This window comes from Pristiophorus japonicus, unplaced genomic scaffold, assembly GCF_044704955.1.
Source record: "Pristiophorus japonicus isolate sPriJap1 unplaced genomic scaffold, sPriJap1.hap1 HAP1_SCAFFOLD_461, whole genome shotgun sequence".
Lineage (NCBI taxonomy): Eukaryota > Metazoa > Chordata > Chondrichthyes > Pristiophoridae > Pristiophorus > Pristiophorus japonicus.
In genome coordinates this window covers 27,707-48,997 of record NW_027254365.1, presented here as the reverse complement: position 1 = coordinate 48,997, position 21,291 = coordinate 27,707, and the positions used below count along the sequence as shown (strand labels likewise).

Genomic DNA, 21,291 nt, shown 5'->3' with positions numbered 1-21,291 from the left:
CCTCCCCCAAGGAGGAGAGTCAGTTACGCCCCCGCCCCCCCCCCACCACCAGATAACGGATGAGCAGCCAGGAGGCAGCTTGCAGCGGAGCTAGATGCTGGGCAGCAGCAGCCTGCAGAGTTGGAGGAGGCAGAACAGCAGCAGGGAGCAGCCAATAGCAAGACGGCCACACAGAAGTGGGGGTGAGAGGGCATATCGCGGAAGGGTCTTCCGCCATCAATTCGCAAAGACAGATATGAGTGATGATCAGTGCCTGCGCAGACTGAAATTCCGGAAGGACGTCGTCACTGAGATCTGTAATCTCCTGCAGCCAGAATTGGAGCCACAGACATGGGTGAGGACAGCCTTGAGCGTGGCATCGAGGTCATTGTAGCCCTCAACATTTATGCCACAGGCTCGTTTCAAGCTGCCACTGTGAACATCTGCAACATTTCGCAGTTTGCAGCCCACACAGCGATACGGGAGGTGACAGGTGCTCTGTATAGGAGGGCCGACGACATCTCCTGCCCCAGAGAGAAGCAATTGGAGCGCCAGATTGCATTCTTGCAGGGCCCAGGGGATCACTGACTGCACCCACGTAGGTCTCAGGGCACCCCACCAGGCTGAAGAGCAATTCAGAAACCGCAAGGGCTTCAATGTACAACTCATTTGCGGCCACAACCGCAAGATTCTGCAAGTGGATGCCCGGTTTCCTGGCAGCAGCCACGACTCTTTCATACTGTGCCAGAGCGGTGTGCCACGCCTCTTCACTGGTCCCAATGAAGATTGCGGCTGGCTCCTCGGTGACCAGGGCTACACACTGAGCACTTGGCTCATGAATCCTCTGCGCTACCCTAGAACTGATGGGCAACTCGCGTACAGTGAGAGTGTGACGGCCACCAGGACCATCATCGAACACACTATTGGCATTCTCAAACACAGGTTCCGTTGCCTGGACTGCTCAGAGTGGGGTGCTGCAGTATTCGCCTGGGCATGTCTCCACATTTGTGGTGGTATGTTGCATGCTCCACAACCTGGCCATCATGGGGGCTCAGCCATCGGAGGACGAAGCAGCAGTGGCACCTGCGGAGGAGGAGGAGAACCAGGATGCGGGTGTGCAGCTACGCAGCAGGTGGCGTCCCCATCCTAACCTTGCAAGGGAAGCACAATGCCGTCTCATAGCTGCCCGGCTCACACAAGTCAATGCCCACTTAAGCCTGCATCTGGCCATTTCCATGGACCAACCTGTGAGCTCTCTCACACACTATTCCTGCACACTGAAATGAGAGACCTGATCACAAATTCCAAACACTAAATATTTATTAAAACCCAAACAATGGGTCTCCAAACCACTCACTTAATCCATTATCACGCTTGTCCAACTCCTTATTACTCCTCTTACGCAAACCTATCCTTACACTACGCCGCAGTGTCTCCCCTGTGACTGCCTCACGGCTTTGGGAAGACTGCTGTGTGTGTGCAGAGGAAGCTGCAGATGTCCTTCTCAGACGCCCTCGACCAGCTCTGGCCCTGGAAGGCTGGCTGCAGACTGTGCCGCATCCTCCTGTGCGCCTTCAGTCGGAAGTGGCTGGGGTGAAGCCATACTTGGCAGCAATTGCGGAGTGGCAGGTCTCGACTCAGGGCTGCTGTGAACTGGAGAGCCCACATCGGTATCCTGGTCCGGGGAACCAGTGCTGCTCCCCCGGGGCAGCACCCCACCTCCTCCACCAAGCTGCTGGAGCACAGGTCGGTGAGGTGGGGTGGCACCGTTAGGTCCCCGGTGGACCGGGGTGGCCCCAGCCGCAATGGCAGCAGTCAGATCTCACGTAGCCTCTAGCTGAGACTGCATGACAGCAGCCACACTCTGGAAGCCATCAGAGACAACAGCAGTAAGACGCTCCGTGCCCTGTTGCCCAGAGTGCATGAGAGCACTCTGAGCTTCCAGAGCAGCGGAAATCCTGGGCAAAGAAAGGTCGAGGAACTCAAGACACAGCTGCAAAACCTGCCCTTTAAGGCAGCCAGGGAGCTGCATCGTTAGCATGATGGTGTGCATCAAATGGATAGGAGGGGAATTTTGCGGTGCAATCTCCACTCCGCAGGCACACTGCTGAAAGCAGCCCTTACCACTGGGAATTAACACTGCTCCGTTTCGGACAGAAAAAAGCGTAATTTCTATTTTATTAACACCGCATCCAGATCGGCGGTAACGGACAGTCAAATGCGATGCATTTGCCCCGTTTCGGGCGAGGGGCAATCTCGGCCCCATAGAGTCGAAAAGCCAGGAAGTTATGCTAAACTTGTATAAAACACTAGTTTGGCCCCAGCTGGAGTATTGTGTCCAATTCTGGGCACCACATTTTAGGAAGGATGTGAAGGCTTTGGAGAGCTTTACTAGAATTGTTCCAGGAATACAGTTACAGGGTAGTCTAGAGAAGTTGGGGATGTTCCCCTTGGAGCAGAGAAGGCTAAGAGGAGATAATGGTGTTTAAAATCATGAAGTATTTAGACAGATTAAATAAAGAGAACCTGTTTTCAATGGTTGAAGGAGTGATAATGAGAGGGCACAGAATTAAGGTGATTGGCAAAAGATCCAGAGGCAACATGAGGAAACACTTTCTTACACAACCAGTGGTTAGGTTTTGGAATACACGCCTGATAGGGTGGTGGATACAGATTCAATAGTAGCCTTCAAAAGAGAATTGGATAAATACTTGAAAGAGAAAAATTTGCAGGGATATGGGGAAAGAACGGGTGAGTGATACTAACTGGATTGCTCTTCGAAAAAGCTGGAGCAAACTTGATGGGCCGAATGGTTTCATTCTGTTCTGTACTAATCTATGATTCTATGAAAGGTCATCGACCTGAAATAATATTTTGAACACTTCCAATGATTTTCTGTCGTTTTACGCATTAACAGATTTGCCCAATTTACTGTGGACATTCTTTGTCTCTGACGTCAGCCTTAGCTAAATCTAGAATCTTGTGTAGCTGTTTCGCATTACTTCCTTTCAAACACAACAATGAACCCAATCATATTATGATCATGATTAGATAAATTTTTTCGCATCGTTAGGCTGTTAAATAAATCTGGTTCATTGCTCAATATTAAATCTAATATAGCCTGCTCCCTTGTTGGTTCGAGGACATACCCTGAACTCACTCACAAAATTCAGGTGCTAGTCTGCTTATCCCAATCTATGTGAAAGATAAAACCCCCCATTAAAACTACTGTCTTTACTCCATGTTTGTCTAATCTCTGCCTATAAATCTCTGTCTATGAATACATTGCGCTACTTCACAGCTGCTACCAGAGGGCCTATACATGACTTCCACTACAGTTTTAAATCATTTTTTTACTTCTTAATTCTACCCATAAAATCTCCACTGTCTGTTTACCACTTGTTATATCGTCTCTTATTATAGAAGTAATTCCATCCTTACTCACTAATGCTACTCCTCCATCTCCACTAGATTTCCTATCCTTCCTGTAGACCTTATAACCTGGTATATATTCAGTTCCCAGTCCTGACTATTTTAACCATATATCAGTAATGGCTACCATTACTTTCTAAGTTGAATTTGTGCCTGCACTTCATTCAAGTTTTTCCTTCTACTTGTATAAAGTACTGTACACCGTAACCTGTCCTCCTGCTCTAATGTTGTTGTCTCACACGTTTCTTATTTCTCGCTCGTGATTTATTTACTTTACATCTTTCAGTTTTCCCTTTACCTGTAGTGCCTAACGCAAAATTTCTGACTATTACTCTACTCGCTTCCTTTTCATTTGTTTTAGACTTATTGGCCATGAAATTCGACCTCTTAGCACCGGCTGATGAGGCCAGTTTAGGTAAAAAAAAATAGCAGCCGCCTCGCTTCTGCTCAATTCTAGCACAGAACACGGCAGCTGCCATTTTGGGCAGGTTGTCAGCGCTACCGTTGCCTGTGCTCGCTGCAAATACGGTAATTAGTCAGATAATGACATTGATCAGTGTGCAATGCTGAACTGACGTACAACCTGCCATTTTGGATGTTGCCACTCCGTTTGAGGCCCTCTCCACAGCACGCACAGCTGAATGTGTGTTCAGCTGTATGAAGGACCCCCCCCCCACCCACCACCAGCGCTTCTTAAAGGGACACACGCAACTTTCAGGTAAGTTTAGATTTTTGCTTTTGTACTGGTTTATTTACATTTTATTTGAGTAGTGGCTAGGTGTAAATAATTTTAAAAGTTGTTAAAGTGTGACGGGGGTGCAGGATGCTTGCAAGGCTTTGGCTCTTAAAGGAAGGCTTTGGCTCTTAAAGGAAGGCTTCTGAGAACACCACATGCTCCCAGTTATGGGGGCTCTCGTTGCAGTTTCTTCTCTCAGAGGGTTGTAAATCTGTGGAATTCACTGCCTCAGAGAGATGTGGAAGCTGGGACATTGAATAAATTTAAGACAGAAATAGACAGTTTCTTAAACGATAAGGGGTTATGGGGAGCAGGCCTGAATCCATGATCAGTTCAGCCATGATCTTATTGAATGGCGGAGCAGGCTCGAGGAGCCGTATGGCCTACTCCTGTTTCTATTTCTTATGTATTCCTAGTCGATCTCCCTCCCAAGTACTAACCAGGCCTTACTCTACTTAGCATCCGAGATCGGGCTCCCCCAGACCAGTATGGCCGTAGGCACTACAAACCTGTGAGCGTTCTCACAGGTGCATACATTACAACATGTTTCTCTGATCTCCGTATTTATGCATCCTGCTTATGATCATTGGAACTTAAAGCCTCATCCACCTTTGTGTGGGAGATTTGATCATCCCTATTACTCTTAATCAAATCCTAGATGTTTTCTCTCCTTGTTTGCTCTTTTACAAACTGAGTCAAAAAACAATCTTCCATTAACTCTCGAAATTCCTTCCCTGTCTTATCAGTAGAGATATTATTGTCCCAGTCAATTTCTGGTAAGATAAAACCTCCAACTACTGTAGTTGGACCCTGACTAGTCACCTTCCTTATCTCATCCACAGTTCTAGATCAAGGCTTTTTTCATTGCCTGGGAGTATAGAGCACACCCCTGGTCATAGTTTACCTCTGTTATCATCTATTAGTTCCTTCCTATTTTTAATAGCTTGATAGACATTGGAAAAGATTGCAATTACTAATAGCTGTCAGATATCGAGACAAAGAAAGAACTTGCATGTGATTGGGACCAAAAGTCTGCAATGTTTGCAGTGCATTTGCGGTGTGATTTAAGTGGGCACGTTGGATTTTGCGGCTGGACCCAGTTATGACATGTGCGACACATTGAGACTACCGGGGTTTGTTCATTTGGAGGCAGGCAGTTTTTGTGTCTGCCCAATTTCCAGATGCTGTTAGCAAAAGAAGAGAGAATGCCCAACAGTTCGACTTCTGTTGTTCCAGTATCATATACGCATGCATGAAGTTTTTTTCTACGCCATGGAAAATTCAATCATACGATGTTATGGAGACAGTACAGATTTGTAGAACTGGAAGAATATGTCAGATTAAATACTTGCACCAGTGAAAACCTTATCAGACCACCTAAATTGATATATTCCATCACAAATTTTTTTCATAGAGTAATATAGCACAGGGTCATCGTGTCTGAGCTGGCTCTTTGAAAGAGCAATCCAATTTGTCCCATTCTTTTCTCACAACCCTGCAAATCATAGAATAATCATAGAATCATAGAAGTTTACAGCACAGAAGGAGGCCATTTCGGCCCATCGTGTCTGTGCCAGCCAACAAGAGGTTATCCAGCCTAATCCCACTTTCCAGCTCGATGTCTGTAACCCTGCAGGTTACAGCACTTTAAGTGCACATCCGAGTACTTTTTAAATGTGGTGAGGGTTTCTGCTTCTACCACCCTTTCAGGCAGCGAGTTACAGACCCCCACAACCCTCTGTGTGAAGAAATTTCTCCTCAAATCCCCTCTAAACCTTCGACCAATTACTTTAAATTTATGCCCCCTGGTTGTTGATCCCTCTGCTAAGGGAAATAGGCCCTTTCTATCCAGTATATCTAGGCCCCTCATAATTTTATATACCTCAAAGAGGTCTCCCCTCAGCCTCTTCTGTTCCAAGGAAAACAAATCCAGCCTATCTAATCTGTCCTCATAGATCATATTCTCCACTCCCGGCAACATCCTCGTAAATCTCCTCTGTACCCTCTCCAGTGCAATCACGTCTTTCCTGTAATGCGGTGACCAGAACTGCACACAGTACTCAAGCTGTGGCTAACCAGTGATTTATACAGTTCAAGCATAACCCCCCCTGCTCTTGTATTCTATGCCTCGGCTAATAAAGGCAAGCATTCCGTGTGCCTTCTTAACCACCTTATCTACCTGGCCTGCCACTTTCAGGGATCTGTGGACATGCACTCCAAGGTCCCTTTGTTCCTCTACACTTCTCAGTATCCTACCATTTAATGTGTATTCCCTTTCCTTGTTAGCCCTCCCCAAATGCATTACCTCAGACTTCTCTGAATTAAATTCCATTTGCCACTCTTCTGCCCACCTGACCAGTTGATTGATATCTTCCTGCAGTGCGCAGCTTTCTTCATTATCAACCACACAGCCGATTTTAGTATCATCTGCAAACTTCTTCATCATAACCCCAATATTCAAGTCTAGATCATTGATATATATCACAAAAAGCAAGGGACCCAGTACTGAGCCCTGCAGAACCCCACTGGAAACATCCTTCCAGTCGCAAAAACACCTATTACCCTTTGCTTTCTGCCTCTGAGCCAATGTTGGATCCAACTTGCCACTTTGCCCTGGATCCCATGGGCTTTTACTTTGCCATGTGGGACCTTATCAAAAGCTTTGCTAAAATCCATATACACTACATCATACGCTTTGCCTTCATCGACCCTTCTGGTTACCTCCTCGAAAAATTCAATCAAGTTAGTCAGACACGACCTTCCCTTAACAAATCCATGCTGACTGTCCTCGATTAATCCGTGTCTTTCTAAGTGAAGATTTATCCTGTCCTTCAGGACTTTTTCCAATAATTTTCCCACCACTGAGGTTAGGCTGACTGAAATTATTCCTTTTCTACTGGTTCAGAATATCAGCTGACATTTTCATTTCAGATTCCCTGACAGGAAGAGTTTGAGTGTCAGTCAGGTGATATGGATGTTGGTTGGGGAAAGACTGAGTAAATACAGAAAGTGCTGGAATACTCAGCAGGTCAGGCAGCATTTGTGGAGAGAGAAACAGAGTGAACATTTCAGGTCGATGACTTTTTGAAAATGTTAACTTTCTTTCTTTCTGCACAGATGTTGCCTGACCTGCTGAGCATTTCCAATACTTTGTTTTTATTTCGGTTTTCCAGCATCCGTAGTATTTTGCTTTTGTTAAAGTTCTGAGTAGTTTTGTTGTGTAGAATATACTTTTATTGGAAACCTACATCTTATTGTTTACTTAGGTGTCCAAAGACCTTAAATCGACTGTAACAAAAGCATTTGGAATTTTTAAGTCCAAGCTTGAATTTGACCTTCATGAAAAGAGGTAAGAATCCAGAATCACAAGGTAAATACTGATGAGGACGGCCATTTTGCGCACCTTATCTCATCCATCTTATAAACTTACAAATCCCCAATCACAGCCTTCAATCGTCTCTTACATTACCAGATTTTCAGAGGAAAGCTCTGCTCTCAGCATTGAGTCTCACATGATTGCAGCACAGATTGGAGAATGAGGCACGGAGGTTAGCACATTCAGTTTGTGCACTTCCGATTCTCCAGGCATTGAAACGATGGCTGGAAAATCCAGATTGCTGACCTCTTCATTATTGCCATTTAAAAATGATACAAATGTGTAAGAACCTCTGCTGGTAAGGAATAGCGGTTATACTCATTTCTAATTGGCAATGTGAAGCTAAAATCAATCTATTATATTATTTTTGATCAAAGTCTTTATATACTAAGTTTAAATATTAGAGTAATGTTTGCCACCAAGTAATGATAAATATTATGTGGAATATTTGGGATTAAAGCTCCTCTCTCGAAAATTACATGTGACAAAAGGTTTTCCTGTATGTGAATAGTGAAATAAAAAGTTCAGCCTACAATTTATATCCATGGGAGAAAAGTGGATTTGGGGGGCCGGGTGGGAGGATGTCATCTATGGCTCATAATGCTGAAGCATAGATAATGTCGGTGTAACTAAATTATGTAATTTAGGGTCATATTTTCTTCTTTTCCCCAAAAAGGGGTTGAATGCTTTTTCCCCTTTTTCGTTTAAAGATGCCATTCTTGGTGACTGCGGAAATTTTGGTCTGAATTTTTGCCACCATTCTGCGCCATTTTTTTGGCGTACGCTGTTTTTTTTGGAGCAGACTAAAATCTGCAAGTTTCGCCAAAGTTTCTGCGCCATCCCAAACTACTTACGGCTGATTTTTTTTTAGTTCACGATTTTTTGACGTCACAGGGGATGCCGGCTGCGCCATTTCTGGCCATTTAAGTGAGTTTGGCCAACTAGGATTTTTTCAAAAACGGCGCAGTGCACCGTTCTGAAAGACCTTACCTGAACTTAAGAAAATCAGCGCAGAGAAGATGCTATTGTTCTAGCGGAGCTGAAGACACGGCACCGGGGACGGGGGGCCTTTCGGCCCGGAATAGCAGCAGCACCGATGACTCTAACTGTAAATTTATATAAGCCACTGAGGAAAACTATTAGGTACATTAGTGCACTACAGGTGTAATTAAGAGAACCTCTGGGATGTTTTTGAGATGTCACAACCAGTCTTTCTGCCATATCTTTCTGGCCCGTTACATCCTCTATATTATATTCACATCATGGGGTCATGGTTGAGTTTACAAAGAGACAAATCAATTTTTAAAAATTAGGCTCTTGGAATGCTTACACCTGTAATGAAAATAGAAGTTCTTAGGGAGAGAAAAATCAGCAATGACACTACAGGATAAATTCAGCGTCCCTCATTACCCTGGCAACCTCAGTTTTTCGCACAGACCTTAAGCTCCACCTACAGAGCTTAAGGACAATCTGCGCCACTCCAAAATGAAAGTTTATTCCGACAAAACTTGCAACTTTTTCTGGGTGCCTCTACAACTGTGCCACAAATCGGCAGCGTGGAAAATTGGCCCCATGGAGTCTACCCTCCTTCCCCCTCGGGAATATGTAGTCCTGGGACAATGCATACTGCAATGATGTTTAGTATTTTCTTGTGTGGATTTCACTCTTATTTCCACATTTATGTAACAATAGGACTTCTAATTTAGGTATGCTATAGATTAATGATTATATTCATGCACTCAATGATTCCTTCTGTACCTTGGGAAAGCCATCATTTAGTCAAATATCAGCTGCTCCTACTGCTAGAGGCTGAACTTTAAGTATCCAGTCACATGGCAATACAAGGCTTCAATTAATTCCTCGATGGAATACGAACAATAAATTGAGTCTGTCCCACACAATTGCGATACCTTGTGTATCACAACATATAGACTCCACCCCACCCAAAATCATTTAATTTTAATTAATGTTAAATATGTGAGGTGTTTTATTTATTTATTATGCTACGTTTCGGTGTTTTAGAGGTTTTCTCATTGATAATAATGGGAGTCCATACAAACAGCTCCCATTTTATCAATGAGAATACTGCATAGTGATTGGTGGTCCAGGCTCACGTGACTCCAGCTTGTACGTACGTACCTGAAAGGCATCGCCCCATGCGCTGTGCAGCGAATCTAGGCCTCCAACTGGGATCTCTACATTCCTCCGGGACCACCAGGTACTTCCGTAGATTTTTGGAGGGTTGGAGGCGTTCGTATGAAGGAAACCTCCGACCGCAATTTTCCACCCATTTGTGTTTTATAATGCTCTCCTTTCGTTATGTAAAACATGCTAACTATCAAATTTTCTTTCATTTTAGATGGAAGTCCTTCAGAGGAAAGATTAAAACTCAGGGCAAGAATCCAAAGCCAAGAATATGGCAGCTGGTGACCACATCTCTGCAAAATGAATTCAAAATAAATGAAATTGAGCAAAACATGAAATTAAAGTCTGACTTCAGCAATATGATCAAAATGGTATGTTAGAATTTCATATTTGGAGCTAAAATTTCCACTTGGTAGGAACACTCTTACTATCATGAGCTGGGTGAGTACTAACTGGGAAAACCAACATCCAGTGATGTTATTCGACCCCATTCATTTTCTGATTGGGCTTAATCCTTTAATTAGACATCTTTCCTCATTTACTAGTGAATGCTTGCTTAGAAACATAGAAAATAGTAGGAGTAGGCCATTCGGCCCTTCGAGTCTGCACCACCATTCAATAAGATCATGGCTGATCGCTCACCTCAGTACCCCTTTCCTGCTTTCTCTCCATACCCCTTGATCCCTTTAGTGGCTTAACTGAGCGAGAGCTTAGTTAAGTTTGCATCCTACTTGCTAATGAGGGCTTGTAGTAGTATTGAAGGATTTCCAAATCTTTGGGCAGAAATCTCACTCAGCATTATTTCCACCCGTTTATGTTGCACATTAAAGATAAGCTGTATGTGGAAGGGAGTTCTTAATATGACAGAGAGGTTTGCTTGGGTTTTTGAAGAGGCTTGTTATTTCCCTTCTTTTTCGTTCCTGGGATGTAGGCATCGCTGGTAAGGCCAGCATTTATTGCCCATCCCTAATTGCCCTGGAATTCCAGGATTTTGACTCAGCGACAATGAAGGAACGCCGATATATTTCCAAGTCAGGATAGTGTGTGACTTAGAGGGGAACCTGGAGGTGGTGGTGTTCCTACTGCAGCCACGGTGTGCTGGTGGTAGAGGGAGTGAATGTTTAAGGTGGTGGAAGGGGTGCCAAAACAGGCTGCATTGTCTTGGATGGTGTCGAGCTTCTTGAATGATGTGGAGATGCACTCATCCAGCAAGTGGGAAGTATTCCATCACACTCCTGACTTGTGCCTTGTAGATGGTGGAAAGTCTTTGGGGAGTCAGGAGGTGAGACACTCGCTGCAGAATACCCAGCCTCTGACCTGCTTTTGTAGTATTTATGTGGCTGGTCCAATTAAGTTTCCGGTCAATGGTGACCCCCAGCATGTTGATGGTGGGGGATTCCATGATGGTAATGCTGTTGAATGTCAAGGGGTGGTGGTTAGATTCTCTCTGGTTGCAGATAGTCATTGCCTGGCACTTGTGTGGTGTGAATGTTACTTGCCACTTATCAGCCCAAGCCTAAATGTCCTCCAGATCTTGCTTCCTGTGGGTATGGATTGCTTCATTATCTGAGGAGTTGCGAATGGCACTGAACACTGCAATCATCGGCAAACATCCCCACTTCTGACCTTATGATGGAGGGAAGGTCATTGATGAAGCTGCTGAAGATGGTTGGGCCTAGGACATTGCCCTGAGGAACTCCTGCAGCGATGTCCTGGGGCTGAATTTATTGACCTCCAACAACCACAACCATCTTCCTTTGTGCTAGTGCCCCTTGATGCCACACTCGGTCAAATGCTGCCTTGATGTCAAGGGCAGTCACTCTCACCTCAGCTCTGGAATTCAGCTCTTCTGTCCATGTTTAGACCAAGATTGTAATGAGGTCTGGAGCTGAGTGGGCCTGGCGGAATTTTCTGTTTTGAACAGAACATGTACTGTGTTTATGTTGACAGGAAAGCAGCCAATGAATGTTTTGAAAATTACCAGAAAGTGAACTGTAAATAAAGCATTTGTAAATGTGCAGCAGAACAGAAAGATCTTTAAAGAAGAGGGGTTGTATGAAATGGCTGTTCGTCAATGGGAATCAGGGGAAAACTCTCCACTGGCTGGAGTCATACCAAGCACAAAGGAAGATGGTTGTGATTGTTGGAGGTCACATCATCACAGCCCCAGGACATCGCTGCAGGAGTTCCTCAGGGCAGTGTCCTAGGCCCAACAATCTTCAGCTGCTTCATCAATGACCTTCCCTCCATCATAAGGGTAGAAGTGGGGATGTTTGCTAATTAATGCACAGTGTTCAGTTCCATTTGCAAATCCTCAGAAAATGAAGCAGTCCATGCCCACATGCAGCAAGACCTGGAGGACGTTCAGGTTTGGGCTGATAAGTGGCAAGTAACATTCGTGCCACCATCTCCAACAAGTAAGAGTCTAAACACCTCTCCATGATAGTAAACTGCATTACCATTGCCGAATTCCCCACCATCAACATACTGGGGGTCACCATTGACCAGAAACTTAACTGAACCAGCCACGTAAATATTGTGGCTGCAATAGCAGGTCAGAGGCTGGGTATTCTGTGGCGAGTGTCTCACCTCCTGACTCCACAAAGCATTTCCACCATCTCAAGGCACAAGTCAGGAGTGTGATGGAATACTCTCCACTTGTCTGGATGAGTGCAGCTCCAACAACACTCAAAAAGCTCAACCATCCAGGACAAAGCAGCCCGCTTGATTGGCAACCCATCCACCACCTTTAACATTTATTCCCTCCAACACTGGCATACCATGGCTGCAGTGTGTACCATCTATAAGATGCACTGCAGTAACTCACCATGGCTTCTTTGGTATCACCTCGCAAACCCATGACTTCTACTACCTAGAAGCACAAGGGCAGCAGGCGCAAGAGAGCACCATCACCTGCAAGTTCCCCTCCAAGTAACACACCATCCTCACTTGAAAATATCTCACCTTTCCTTCATCGCTGGATCAAAATCCTGGAACTCCCTCCCAAACAGCACTGTGGGAGTAACTTCACCACATGGACTGCAGCGGTTCAAGAAGGCAGCTCACCGCCACCTTCTCAAGGGCAATTAGGGGTGGGCAATAAATGCTGGCTTTGCCAGCGACTCCCACATCCCAGAACGAATAATTAAAAAAAATACAAACTTTCACTCCAGCTCAGGGAGCAACAGGCATCTAATTTCAAACTACAAATCCCAGTGGCCATGTTTTCAGCCACCTAGGTCTTATGCTCTAGAATTCCTTCTCTAAACCCCTCCACTTCCCCCTCCTTTAAGACCTTCCTTATAACTTACTTCTTTGAGCAAAATTTTATCAGCCCTCCTAATATCTCCTTCTTTGGCTCACTGTTGATTTTTGTCCAATTGTGCCTCTGTAAAATGTAAAGAGGCAATTTTCGATGTTAAAGAAGCTATATCAATGCCAGCTATTGATATTAGTTACTTCTTTAGTAATTCAACCGATATAATGAAATGCTAGAAGTTACAGTGCCAAAAGAGAGAAGAATTTTGGTTCGAATGATAGCTGGAGTATGAAGTAGAAACATTTATACCATTCCAGCTTGGAAATAACCTCAATGTTGGAGCAAAGTAGGAGGAGCTTTATTCTACAGCTGGCCTGTGTTACAATTGCCCTTTCATGTATGATGTTGACAATGGGGAAAATATTCTGTTCCACAATACTAACATCTCTTACTTGGGTAAGCCCAAAATAAAATACTGGCACGGATTTTGCGGACAGCTTTTGCATGGCAACTAACAATTATTAGAGATCCGTTTCGGCGCGGCACCCTCTATAGAGAATGTAGGGCATGTGTGAAAAGAGAAAACAACAGCATATCTCTTCAACCAATCAGACTGAAGAATCCTTACGGAGACTTGCAGGTCCCAATATTTACTGGACAGAGATTTCCAAGCCGAAGTTAAGGAGTTCGAACACTGGAATTTTGACTCCACTGCGTGCGTGCGTGCTTTTTCAAAATTGATTGACAGGCTTGGCTCCTTGTCGGGCAGGGAATGCTGCAGCAAAGGCCGCAGCTCAGGAGTAGGTAGATTTCCTGCTTAGAGATCGCAGGGGGTTGGGGGGATGGTTTGTAGGGTCAGTGGGTGATCGCGGGGATCAGAGACATATTGAGGGCTGATTTGGTGGGGGTCGGTGATTGGGGGGGTCCGATCACGGCAAGGGGGGATTCAAATCGCAGGGAGGGAAGCAGGTTAGCTTGGGGGAGGGTGGAATGAAGCACTCATGCTCCTCCTGACCCACAAGTAGTGCTGGAAAGCCACTTACCTCCTCGCAGCAGTCCTCGCCTCCCATTAGCTGCCACGTTTCCAAGGCCCGGGAAACCCAGGCCGGTCAGGTAACTAGTTAACTTTAAAATGGAGATAAAATCTACCCATCCCGCCATTGTTGAACCCGAAAGTGGGCGGGTTGGAAGTGGTTTGCATCAGGTTTGAGGTTGTTAAGTGTTTACATCCCACCTGTTTTTAGGGGTTAAAATTCACCTCGCAGAGTCTAAATCAGGAAGCATAAATTAGAATATTTAATTCAATGTAAAAGCATGTAGAGAAAGCAAAATAAAAGGAGGGAAAGAAAGATGTGATTATATGAGAGAAATAAAAGCGACAGAAAGAAAACATTAAAAATTATATATTTTTTTTATTTTTTTGAAATCTCCAACGATAAGTTCTGAAGGAGTAAGATTCCACACTTGTAAAAGTAAATTTCCAGAACCAGAGAGCTTGTTTGACAGTAATTATCATGCCGTTAAAAATTCACTTGCACCTGAATGCACCAGCCCTGACTTTTTCTGGCATGCTTAGTGGGTAACTAGTGGATAAATATCGCAACTTCACGCCTTTCCTGTACTTTAATGCCGAATCTCTCGGCGTGGCACTGGTGTAGCGCACCTTCTAGAGGAGATGGGCAACTTGGAATGCAACTTCATAATTTCCACATTTATCTGCGCATTTGGGGATGCCAGAAGTTGCTATCCAATTTATTCCTACCGCAAAATCCGCACCATAAAAATAATGAGCATGGGGTTACCCTATGCCCCAGAATATAAATTCACTGAGTGCATTGTGCAATGCAAATCATTAGGTTCCAGGTTTGATTCTTGGTTTGTGCTGAAGGCAAATTTTAGCCAAGGTGCGAGTGAGGTACCACAATTGTCCTCGTTATTTCTAGGTGAGGGAAGAGAAAAATCGATCACTAATCAACATCTCCTGTTGGATGTGCATGTGTCGATTTCAGGCAAAGATAGGATTAGGAAGGCCTCCAATGACCCTATAGCGAACCATCCCCAAAATCCAGGATATGCAGCCTTGTGTAAGCGACAGGATGCTCCCATCAAGGATCTGTGCCGCTGACCCTGCCAAGTTATGACCCGTTGATTTAAATGCTGCTAGCAGGGACCCACCTGCCCCAGAGGCTGCATACTGCAGCGGAAGAGTGTTGCCCCCTCCCCAGAAAGTGGTAGTAACTGCCTCCTCGGCCTCGTATACTCACTGTTCAAATGTCCAGGCCACAATTCAGACCTGGACTCCAGGTCAATCTCACATTATTTAGTCGGCCTTGTTTCAACCAGATAACTAGCTGTGATTCGCTCTATTACTAAGAGGCCACGGGCATGGGATCTCCCTCGCCGGATGTCCAAGACCCCTCTCCTATGCCACTGGTCTTGTAAGGGCGGTCGGAAGTACTGCGCTGTACATGCCTGACAGGACCTCTAATCTAAGGCCCTGACCCGTACTTAATTTTTGGCCCTTTGGCACATTCCCACCTGAGTTACGGCAAGAGTGTGTCGGAAAGGCTGATTTTTTTCAGCTCCACATGATTCAGGTTCAAACATCAAGAATGATCACTTGAGTAAGGTACTGAAAGGTTGCAATATTTGGAACCATAACCCAGGTCAAGTAATAGAGAGCAGGGATAAAGGGTAGAAATGTAAAAAGAAAAAAAACTGACAACATTACCTCATTCCTTATTGATTTTTCATTTTTACCTTATTGTACTCAGAATAATTGAAAACAAATCCTGCAGTAGTATAATTCTTAATACTGTAATGCATTCTTTGGCACTTGAAGCCATAAAAACTCCCATGTTATTTCCCAGTTCTGAACAAGTTCTAATTTAAAAGAGAAGAGGTGAAAGTGCTCCCAAAATGTATATTTGAGGAAAAAATGATATTAAAATTGGTTAGACTTTTTTTTTCCAAGTGCCAGTTTTCTTACCCACACCACAGCAGGAAGTGTGATTTTCCGCAGCTTGCGGACCTGGATCGGCTGTCAGGCTGGTCTGAAATTGTGGCCTCCTGTTGTTTCCCATTGAGCTGCTCTGGGTTGCTGCTCATGATGATATCATAGATCGCCAGTGCAGAGCAGAAGCCTGATTTCACAGGCCTTCTGGCAGATAAGGAAATTGACCCATTTTAAAAAGTAAAGTGTTAAATCATATTTTGACGAGTGCTTCCTTTTAAGTTTAGGTTAACATTTTTCAGACTTTTTTTGTCCCTAACGTTACTTTTTTCAAAGTAAATAGAACAATTTTTAAAACATAGTGCAGAGATACTATTGTTTTATTTTTAAAAGCACAGAAGAGTAATGATAGTAATTGTGATTCTGTGAATATTTCTCTGTGACTGTGGCAAGGAATTGCTTTTATTATAGTAGTAGGCGGGTTTTGGAATGTAATCATCATCATCATAAGCAGTCCCTCAGAATCGAGGAAGACTTGCTTCAACTCTAAAAATGTGTCCTTAGATGTCTAAACAGTCCAATACGAGAACCACAGTCCCTATCACAGATGGGACAGATAGTCGTTGAGGGAAAGGGTGGGTGGGACAGGTTTGCTGCACACTCTTTTTGCTGCCTGCGCTTGATTTCTGCATGCTCTCGGAGATGAGACTCAAGGTGCTCAGCGCCCTCACGGATGCACTTCCTCCACTTAGGGCGATCATTGGCCAGGGACTCCCAGGTGTCAGTGGGGATGTTGCACTTTATCAGGGAGGCTTTGAGGGTGTCCTTGTAACGTTTCCTCTGCCCACCTTTGGCTCATTTGCTATGAAGGCGTTCCGAGTAGAGCGCTTGCTTTGGGAGTCTTGTGTCTGGCATGTGAACAATGTGGCCTGCCCAGCGGAGCTGATCAAGTGTGGTCATTGCTTCAATGCTGGGGATGTTGGCCTGGTCGAGGACGCTAATGTTGGTGCATCTGTCCTCCCAGGGGATTTGTAGGATCTTACGGAGACATCGTTGGTGGTACTTCTCCAGTGACTTGAGGTGTCTACTGTACATGATCCATGTCTCTGAGCCATACAGGAGGGCGGGTATTACTACAGCCCTGTAGACCATGAGCTTAGTGGCAAATTTGAGGGCCTGATCTTTGAACACGCTTTTCCTCAGGCGGCCGAAGGCTGCACTGGCGCACTGGAGTCGTCAGTGTCTGCTGTTGTTGCTAAGAATCTCCCGAGGTATGGGAAGTGGTCCATGTTGTCCAGGGCCGGGCTGTGGATCTTGATGACTGGGGGGGCAGTGCTGTGGGGCGAGGACAGATTGGCAGAGGACCTTTGTCTTACGGATGTTTAGCGTAAGGCCCATGCTTTCATACGCATCAGTGAATACGTTGACTATGTCCTGGAGTTCAGCCTCTGTATGTGCGCAGACGCAGGCGTCATCCGCATACAGTAGCTCGATGACAGAGGTTGGGGTAGTCTTGGACCTGGCCTGGAAACAACGAAGGTTGAACAGGTTCCCACTGGTTCTGTAGTTTAGTTCCATTCCAGCGGGAAACTTGTTGAATAATGGCTGATTGCTAAAACATCATAACCCAATGTACAGCCTCAAAAATACTACTAAGGCAGTGGAATTTTCATTTAAGTTTGGAGGATTTTTTGCTGTCACTGTGAGCAAGACTATAGAATTACATATAATGTACAGAAGAGGAAGAGGCCATTCAGCCCAATGGGTCCATGCAGTTATTTATGTTCCACATGAGCCTCTTCCCACCCTATTACATCAAACCCCATCAACATATCCTTCCAGGATGGAGGTTTCTGACAACGTAGATGTCAAATGTTAAGCTTTCCTGCTGGTTGGTATTCACAATATGCATACATCCGTAAGACAAAGGTCCTCCACCAGCCTGTCCTCACCGCACAGCACTGTGCCCCAGTCATCAAGATCCACGGTGCAGCCCTGGACAACGTGGACCACTTCCCATATCTCGGGAGCCTCCTATCAACAAGAGCAGGCATCAACGACGAGATCCAACACTGCCTCCAGTGCGCCAGTGCAGCCTTCGGCCACCTGAGGAAAAGAGTGTTTGAAGACCAGGCCCTCAAAGCTACCACAAAGCTCATGGTCTACAGGGCTGTAGTAATACCTGCCCTCTTGTATGGCTCAGAGACATCGACCATGTACAGTAGGCACCTCAAGTTGTTGGAGAAAAATCACCAGCGATGTCTCTGCAAGATCCTACAAATCACCTGGGAGGACAGGCACACCAACATCATTCCGACTAACATCCCCAGCATTGAAGCACTGACCGCACTCGATCAGCTCCGCTGGGCAGGCCATGTAGTCCGCATGCCAGATACGAGACTCCCAAAGCAAGTGCTCTAGTCGGAGCTCCTTCACGGCAAATGAGCCAAAGGTGGGCAGAGGAAACGTTACAAGGACACCCTCAAAGCCTCCCTGATAAAGTGCAACATCCCCACTGACACCTGGGGGTCCCTGGCCAAAGACCGCCCTAAGTGGAGGAAGTGCATCCGAGAGGGCGCCGAGCACCTCGAGTCTCAACGCCGAGAACATGCAGAAATCAAGCGCAGCCAGCGGAAAGAGTGTGCGGCAAACCTGTCCCACCCACCCCTTACCTCAACGACTATCTGTCCCACCTGTGACAGAGTCTGTCGCTCTCGTATTGGACTGTTCAGCCACCAAAGAATTCACTTCAGGAATGGAAGCAAATCTTCTCGATTCCGAGGGACTGCCTATGATGATGATGATGATGGCACCTCTGAGGTCATATTTGCTGCAAGTAAAATATATATATTGAGTTATTGTTTCATGGTATTTAAAAATACTATCATCTTTGTTTGATGACTTTCAGCATCTGTGAGCCACCTTCTCGTGGGGTCGTGAATCTTTGGAATTCTCTACCCCAGTAAGCTTTGGGGGCTGAGTCATTGAATATATTCAAGGCGGAGATGGACAGATTTTTGAACTAAAGGGGAGTCAAGGGTTATGGGGAACAGCCAGGAAAGTGGAGTTGAGGCCAAGATCAGATCAGCAATGATCATATTGAATGGCAGAGCAGGCTCGAGGAGCCAAATGGCCTACTCCTGCTCCTATTTCTTATGTTCTTCTCAAGGATGACTACAGGTGGGTAATAAATATTGGCCTTATCAGAGATGCTCACATCAAAAGAATACATTTTTAAAACTCAATCCGAAATTCATAGGGAAAGTGAAGGAGGCTCTAAATCTAGGGAGTAATTTTGCAAAGATCCACTGCTATAATGGAGACTCACTAGATGGAATTCAGTTGGGTTGTTTGACAGAGATGTTGTCTGGAGGTCATGAGGCCGATTTTCATTATTGGCAGAGCAATTGTGCAATTTGTCTGAAGGAGTCAGCAAGTGACTCAAGCCATTTTGATAGTTGTTCCTCATTTGCTTCTCATTGTCAAGTTACAAGTGTGGAGCCAGCATTCATAAGCAATTTGCCGATTGAGGGAAGGGCAAAATCTTGTAGTTCCTCCTTCATGGGACCTCCATTCTCCTGTGTTAATGAGGTGCCACCTGAAGCAGGTTAGAAAGTGGTATTCTCAAAGCCACAGGAGCAATTATCTGCTCATCTTCAAATTTATGAAGCATGGGCAATGTTTTACGATGAGGAATAAGTGTGTTGTGTAAAACATATAAACAAATAATAGGAAAATTATAATGTTAACTGTCGATCTTTTTAACTTGTGGATAATAATGGAATTGTAGTGCAGTAAGATTTTTTAAATATTTCTGTTTCCTACATTTTCTATATAAGCAGGCAATTATGAGTCTAGATTTTTACCCATATTATCCATGTTACATTGAAGACAGTTTTGCTCACTCAATAAGAAAACAATATGAATTCACCCATAAATTGTGAGATTTGTACAATGGCAGAGAGCTTCGCCCACTGTCAGCGCAAATGATGAAAAATTGTAGGTCGTGCATGCACAAATTTTCAATTTGCTCTGCCCGTTGGCGAGGCTCCCTGCAGCACCAATAGTTAACACCCACCCGATGTCCAGATTATGTTATCAATGATGACTGACAGTGGATGTATTTATTTTCAGGTTGACGCTGCACTGAAGGGTACAAGAACCACATCTTGAGCCACATTCAGGATGTGGGCGATGGTGGCAAGGCTGCATTTATTGCCCATCGCAAGTTTTCCTGAGAAAGCCTTTTCTTTCAGTACTGCACTGAAGTCTGAACCAAGACTATGTACTGTACTCCTAGAGTGGGACTTAAACCCGCAATCTTAGATGTAATCACATGCTATAAAAAGATTTAAACTGCGATTATTTCTTCCAAGTTTGGAATTTTAAATATGAACTAGCTAGAAGTACTTTATATTGAATGTACTTTTCCTTTGAGCTGCTTTGCTTTAGGATTTTTTAATTTTTATACGGCAAGAGAGACTGAAAGTTTGCAGATTAGAGGGACTTAGTTGTTAGGAGGCTGGAAATTGCTCATTCCCTATTGAACAATGGAATTCACTTTTTTGGACTGTGAACCGATAACTCAGATTTACACAACTTGTAAGAGCACTTATAGCTACAAATTTTCAGTTCCCACAGCGACGGCAAAGCTTGCTTTACTTACTGTGGGTGTGATCTTTGTATTTGTTTTCTTTTGGTCCTGATTTTACTAAGTGTGGATGCACTTTTCATATAAAATGGACACATTATGAAATGTTTTTTTATTATTCATTTTGATTTCTTAAGTAGTTTAGATGTCAGAAGAAAGGCAAGCGAGAAGACTGCAATACCAAGGATTTAATGTTAACAGGATGTGACTCATCCTAGGTTTGCAATTCAGGGAACAGAAGTTCTGTTACAAGATTTTTCACTGAAGTGAATAAAGGAAATCACAAAGCTTCTGCTGATTTATATTGTTTTACTAAAACATTATTACTTTATATAGAATGCTTTCAATTTCATCATTGTGATTAGGAAAATGCATCTGTTTACATCTAGGATAATCATTGTATGTCTGGCTTATTTTCTTTCTGTTAACAATAAATAAACAAATCTAGCTTAAGCATGGATGTCTATCGTTCACTTAGAAATTTAGACAGTGCGCGTCAGTCTGAAGACCTTTTTTATATTTGTATGTGGGATGTGGGTGGTGTGGTGTATGTAGCACACAAATCACCGACTCCACACGGTCTGGTGTAAGTCTAACTGCTGTGACCTTCATCCTTTATTGTTCAGCTCCAGAGTGCCTCCCAGGTGTGGTGGTCAGCCTTATATAGCATTTGTTACAGGTACTACCAGGGTTTCCCACCGCAGCGCCCTCTGTGGTGTGGCATAGTACTTACAATACATTTAAGGTACTGGGACGATAC

At 44.5% G+C, this 21,291-nt stretch overlaps 1 protein-coding gene across 6 annotated transcripts in view; it reads left to right on the top strand.

The window, feature by feature from the left end:
* LOC139252375 (uncharacterized) overlaps positions 1-20,973 on the top strand; it is a 336,279-nt gene extending 315,306 nt beyond the window's left edge. For all 6 annotated transcript variants that reach the window (XM_070873361.1, XM_070873357.1, XM_070873359.1 and 3 more), the window contains 3 exons: positions 7,414-7,496; positions 9,883-10,039; positions 20,015-20,973. In XM_070873361.1, coding sequence (XP_070729462.1) covers positions 7,414-7,496; positions 9,883-10,039; positions 20,015-20,053 — 279 coding nt within the window. In that variant the 3' untranslated portion in view covers positions 20,054-20,973. The remainder of the gene's footprint in view (positions 1-7,413; positions 7,497-9,882; positions 10,040-20,014) is intronic.
* Positions 20,974-21,291: the final 318 nt, after the last annotated feature.